General features: G+C 36.4%; 1 protein-coding gene across 2 annotated transcripts; it reads left to right on the forward strand.

The window, feature by feature from the left end:
- The first annotated feature begins 764 nt into the window (after positions 1-764).
- Positions 765-6,505, forward strand: LOC125223798 (triacylglycerol lipase 1). 2 transcript variants are annotated; one of them, XM_048127093.1, is made up of 9 exons: positions 765-2,242; positions 2,537-2,644; positions 3,903-4,043; positions 4,422-4,532; positions 4,614-4,757; positions 4,856-4,896; positions 4,981-5,057; positions 5,628-5,753; positions 6,006-6,505. In XM_048127093.1, the coding sequence occupies exons 1-9, from the start codon at positions 2,075-2,077 to the stop codon at positions 6,326-6,328; spliced, it is 1,239 nt and encodes a 412-aa protein (XP_047983050.1). In that variant the 5' UTR covers positions 765-2,074; the 3' UTR covers positions 6,329-6,505. The 2 variants fall into 2 exon arrangements, with proteins under 2 accessions (XP_047983050.1, XP_047983051.1); XM_048127094.1 differs by having other exon boundaries at positions 769-2,242; positions 5,658-5,753.
- Positions 6,506-6,514: the final 9 nt, after the last annotated feature.

The following is a 6,514-nucleotide window of genomic DNA, read 5'->3' on the forward strand; positions in this document are numbered from 1 at the left end:
TCATCCACTCAATTTTAAAATCTAAGGGTGGATATTTGGTCTTGATTTTGGATTAGGGTACTATAAGCATTAGAATATGACCCTTAGTTTTATTATAAAATGTGAGTGTAATAAGTTGGTAGAATGTGAGACCTATTTATATCTATAGTAAAAATGAAATATGACTCTTATAGTGAGATGAAAGTAGTACAAGATTATGCTTATTATTACAATTCCAATCGTTTCTAAAAAGATTATGTTGATTTCTTATTTAATATAGTACTAAATTAAGCATAATTCCAATCGTTTCTAAATATTTCTCCTTGGTTTCATGACTTCATCATTTCATGGTTTTCATGGAAATCGGAAGATCACGTGGAAATGTTCATCATGGAAAATCCTAAACAACAACATTAATGTTTTTATGATCATATTTATAGATGTCATCATTTCATGGTTTTCATGGAAATCGGAAGATCACGTGGAAATGTTCATCATGGAAAATCCTAAACAACAACATTAATGTTTTTATGATCATATTTTAAATCTATATTAAAATCTAGAATTTGGCCAAATTTTATGATATTATCGATCAATTTCCATTTCATTAAAATATCTGTCACATTTCATTGATCATATTTGTTTTGGAGACAAGGGTACTAAAATTATTGTGTGGTGTGCATCGACACTTGACTTGACTAATTAATAGTATCCATACGAATTCAATCTTCACATTTATCGAATATATCGATCACAAGGCAGACTATTCAACGTTGACGACGTTATAAACCACACAAGCGCGCACTTCATTTAATAACAAAAATAGAAGAATTAACACTCTCAAAAATGGGCAGCGCGTTGATGATACGAGTCGTGGAGATGCAGCGGAAGAAGAGAGAGAAGAGTAGCAAGAAGATGAGGTCGAGCACGAGCCACCTTGGGAGCAGGACGAGCCAGTCTACGCCTGGCTTGATGTTTTATTTACGCTATTTCATTTACACTTGCGTATTTTTGGTAATTTTCTATATTATTTTGAACCGAGCATAATTTATAAGCTCTGTCCGCGTTATTTTGTTGGTTCTTCCACGAATCTCTAATATCAAAAGTATTATTTTTCTCTCAAAGACTCGCCAAATGCCCAAAACTATGATTTCTCTTTAACCCTAGTTCATCTTCGTCGTTAGCCTCTCGGCTCTCATGACAGTTTTTCATTGTTTAATAATTGTGATATCGTGTTTTCTTGGAGTTCTTTGGCTGGTTGGTTGGAGAGAAACACATGATACGAGCTTTGACCGTATCATCTGGTATTTTCATCTGTTTTCATGTCACCAAATACATTGGGGATGCCAATTTTGGAGGAGATTCCAGCAGGCGGCAGCCACGTCGGAAGATAAGTCTATGGTGCACAATCAATTGGCACAAGAACATATTAACCATAAAAAAAAAGAAAAGAAAAGAAAAGAAAAGAAAAACAAACTCAAAAGTCAGATCTGTCATACTACAACATTAGGTTATTAAAATCATCTTCCACTTTATAATCAGAAAAAGAGGATACTTTAGTTTTACCTTTGAGTAAAACAATTGCCATTTTTTAAAATTTTAATTCGTCCAAAAAATTATTCTATATCTATTTATACTAAGATTTTTCTAAATAAGGTGAGTTCCATTATATACTTGTAGTATCATAAATTAATAAACTGCTATAAACCCATTTAAACATAATAAATTATTGAAACTTATTTTCACAGTTATTTATTCAAACTTTGAACATTACTTAAATTTATGTAAATAAGAACAGAATCCAAATCGAAATTGGGTGTGGTAACGGGTCCAAGTTGAAGTGGGCGGAATGCTTAAATTTTAACTCAAGCCCAATTTGACTCCCACATATGGCAGGGCAGCTCACCCACTTCGCACGTGCTACGCTTGGAGTAACGCAACGCTCCGCTGCAGCGCGTGCGATAAGATTTCGCCCCACACTTGAAATAGCGCAGATATTGTAACTGATGAATTCAACGCACTTGCAACTGATTCACCAAGCTGGACGTTGGTGGAGATCTCTTCCCGCCATCGCCTCACCGGAAACCGCCAAACCATGGAGTTTCCTGCGGCGGTGGCGCTATTCATTTTCCTCGCATCTACCGCCGTTTATTCAGCTCAGGACTTCGACATCGCCTCGCAGCTCCGCTCCAAGCCATCCAACACAGCCGGTCTCTGCGCTAATGTCATCGAGCCTTCTGGATTCCCTTGCACCGAACACACTGTAAGTTCTCGCATCGGATAATGCTATTGCTATGCATTTCGCTAGTTCAATTTAATTGGAAGTGCAACTTCTTTTAAGTTACTGTAGATTTTACCTTAATTGTGGAGTTTCTATGTTGATAACTGTTACGAAATTTGTGTACCTGCTATTTGTGATCGTGATTAGGGCAAGCATTTAGCTGATGAATTTTTAAAAAGCGTGGCCAAGGACGATTTTTGTGTAGGAGTACTCGTTTGAAATTTTGTTGTTCAATTGTTTGTTAATAGTAATGTATCTTTCACAATATTGTTGCAGACTCGGACAAAAGATGGATATGTTTTGGGACTTCAGCGTGTTACGTCTCATTCTGTAGCTGTGCATAAAGGGGCACCTCCGGTTTTGCTCATTCATGGACTTTTTATGGTAATTGTGTGACTTGCGTCCGCGGCTTGGTTTTTAGTTAATATATGAATGGAATGTGAATATATGGAGATTATATGTGCTGGGAGTAACTGTTGATTGTTGAAATCGGTATTTGTTCTGATCATGTTTCCTTCGATTGTTTGGAATTGGCTATCAAATGCTTTTCTTGGCGGATGGAAAGTGCATTGATATATATATTTGTTAGTTCAAGAAGCTGTTGGCAGTGTAATTGTTTCTGTTGTTCTTTTGCAGTATTATGGTGTACTTGTTACTAGGTTACAGCGTGCTTTTCGCTTCTATTTCTGGATCACAGCTCAGTGATAGAACACATTGCTTTGGTTGAAATGACATATTCCATTGAATCTGATAAACTGAAATAGCTTCTGACTTCCTATATCTTCAGTAGATGGTGATTAGATTCATGTAGATGCCAGTACAGTATTGTCAATGTTATTAGATGAATATTAATATAGATATGTAGATAGATAGATAGATCAGATCCATTGATATGTTTGGTTTCCGTGTGTTTCATCCTGATTCCTGTCCTACCATTCTTTATCAACTGCCAAAAAATAGTTTGATTTGCTATGCATTATTGTAATGCTATTTGTTTGTATAATGAGGTTCTGACTCCCTATGATTGCTTGCTTGTATGGATCTGAAAATCTCAGAAGTAAATTTTCTATTTTCAAGGTCTCCTACTAGCTGGAAGTACAAATTTAAAGTGGAAAGGAAATTTTTTGAGTTAACTTGTGGACAATGTATGCAGAAACTAGAGGAATAGGTAGTTAGTATAAGAATTAGGAAAATAAAATGAAACCCCTTAATGACGATCACAGCCACAAACTTTCTATGTTATCCATGTATAAATATATATTAACATCTTTGAATCAGAAATTTGAAGAATAAAATGTAGCAAACTTACAATGATTGCACCCAAGGAATGGAGAATATTTAGTTATTCAAAATAGAATTCTCTGTATGTAGGGATCCTTTGTACTGCCCATGTAATCATACCACATATTAGCTCTATGTGCTTGACATTTAGTCTAGTTTTACCAGGAAATTGAGCTATACATGTAGAGGAATTGTTTGCCTTCCCTATTTTATTTGTCAATAATGCAATTTTCTATCAAATGTTTTTGTTCTTGTTAGATAAGTTACTCTCTTCTTGTCTGTTAATTATTGTAACAATTTAAAATGTATTTATTCTGAGCTCTCTTTTTTTTATATGCTGCCACAACAAACAATTAAACAGGGAGGTGATGCATGGTTCTTGGATTCCCCAAATCAATCCTTGGGTTTTATACTTGCCAACCGTGGTTATGATGTGTGGGTTGGTAATGTACGTGGAACACGTTGGAGTCATGGACATGTATCTCTGTCAGAGGAAGATAAGGTCAATTTTTGTTCCTTTGGTTCTTACATTGTCAATGCAATAATATTATAATAACAACTCATCTCAATGTGAACTAGCAAAACATTATAGTGTACTATCAGTTTTTTTCAATTAGACACTGGCTGTTCGTCAAGCAATCCTGCATTGAATGGAGAGATGTACTGGAATTTGACTATTCAATGGAAAATTATTGCTTAGATAATGCCCAAATCTATGTTAACCTTCTTTTGCACTGCAAGAAATTTTATTTTTTTACTCTGTTAGACCTCACAGGCACATTAGGGAAAGGAAAGGATGTCTTCTTCTACTTCTCAAACTGATCATTATTTTGGAGTGATTTTATTTTGACTTAAGTTTGATGCTTTACATTTATTTCAGGATTTCTGGGATTGGAGTTGGCAAGAGCTGGCTCTTCATGACCTGGGAGAAATGATTCATTACATATATTCAACTACAAATTCCGAAGTATTAGTTGTCGGACATTCACAGGTCTTCGATTGCGTGAAAAACTCTAATATTTAGCTAATCATGTTAAATTCTTATATGCTATTCTTCCGTACTTTTTTACAGGGAACAATCATGTCTCTGGCGGCCTTAACTCAACCATATATAGCAAAAATGGTTAAGGCTGCTGCACTTCTCTGTCCTATATCATACCTGGATCATATCACTGCTCCTTTTGTTCTGAAATTAGTTAAAATGCGTCTAGACGAGGTTTGTTTGATGTGGTCAACTCTTTTCTTTCTGGAAGTATTCCCCTGTTGGATTAATGTTTCTGAATGTTTACTCATATATTCAACTACTTGTTCAAGATAATTCTGGCATTGGGAATTCATGAGCTCAATTTCAAAAGGTATAAAACATTTGATCTCTCTAAAACTATAACATTGTCTAGCTCTTCCCTGAGCATTCTGATCGTAGAATTCCATTATTTCAGTGAATGGGGCACTCGCATCATGGATATGATGTGCGACGGACATCTGGACTGTGCTGACATGCTTTCTTCAGTTACAGGTCTCAGATTCTTACAAATTCTTCTTCATCTCTGTTTCTTTCCCTTAGATCATAGGTGCTTGATGGGAATAATGGTATTCTCCCTTATGATACATTTAATCTTGCTAGTTATGTCGATTCAGTCTTTAGCACCTAGACAATTGGTGTCAAGTGAGAAGGTAGGGCGTGTGGAGGTTATCTCACAGGTTATTTGGACCTCGTGAAAATAGTTGGACGAAAATTGTTCATTATTTTTGTTGCTACTTGTGTGATTTCATTTTTCTAAGCATTAAATTGGCTGCAAAAAAAATACTTTGTCAGTGAATTATATGCTTTATGATAGTAGAATTGCTGAGTTTATTTTCTTGTGGCAGTATGAACTTCTACGTGCCAATGCAAAATGTTAACTAGTTCTGAGGTCAGGCAACTGGATTCTGATTGTTATGCTGCCATGACTGATGATTAAAAAAAAAATAGTGTTTCTATTCTGAAGTTTAGCTCTCTAAAGCTATAAAAATGTACTTTGCTACATTTTGCCATTATGACAAACATTGCTGAAGTGCAATTTATATTTGTTCATATTGGCTCTAGGTTGCCTCACTAAATCTCGTATATCTTCAGGGGAGAATTGCTGCTTCAATAGCTCGCGGATCGATTCCTATCTTGAATATGAGCCTCACCCATCATCCTCAAAGAACTTGCACCATCTTTTCCAGAGTATGTGCTTCTGCTCCATCTCTATTCTTCTACTAAGATACTGCATTTTTCTCAACAAAATTTCTTGAGTTTAACTTACTCCCCTGAGGAGAGGGACAAATTGCTAGAAGATGGTTGGGCTCTTAGCTCTTGGTGCTATGATGCTTGTAATGCTGATGAATGAACATGCACGACCCATGCATACTTATTTGTACGTCATTTCTGCTCGCTCATTATTATGCCTCTGATGTTCCTGGTTGTTGTTCATGGCAGTGATCCGTGAGGGAACATTCGCGATGTATGACTATGGAGTGTGGAAAAATCTAATGTACTACAAGCAGAGGAAGCCACCAGCATTTGATGTCAGCTCCATCCCCAGTTCATTGCCGATCTGGATGGGGTACGGAGGCAATGATGCATTAGCAGACGCTGCAGATGTGCAGCGTACAATCAAGGAATTGGTATCAAAACCTGAATTGCTCTATCTTGAAAACTACGGACACATAGATTTCCTATTAAGCACGAGAGGCAAGGAAGATGTTTACGACAGTATGCTTTCTTTCTTTAGCTCCTTGGCAAAATCTAGCTCTTATTGAGCTCTAGTGTATGTCTACTACTATTTCTATGTTGTAAATTGTACTCTACACGTGTGTTGTACATACGGGATCCGTTGTTATCCCCTTGGCTAGGTTTTGTGAGCCGGGTTAGGATTCAGATTCGGATTCGGAGTTATCCACGTAACTGGGTCTTATAAGACTCTAATTGGGACTCTATGTAATACG

The sequence above is a fragment of the Salvia hispanica genome, chromosome 4, assembly GCF_023119035.1.
Source record: "Salvia hispanica cultivar TCC Black 2014 chromosome 4, UniMelb_Shisp_WGS_1.0, whole genome shotgun sequence".
NCBI lineage: Eukaryota > Viridiplantae > Streptophyta > Magnoliopsida > Lamiales > Lamiaceae > Salvia > Salvia hispanica.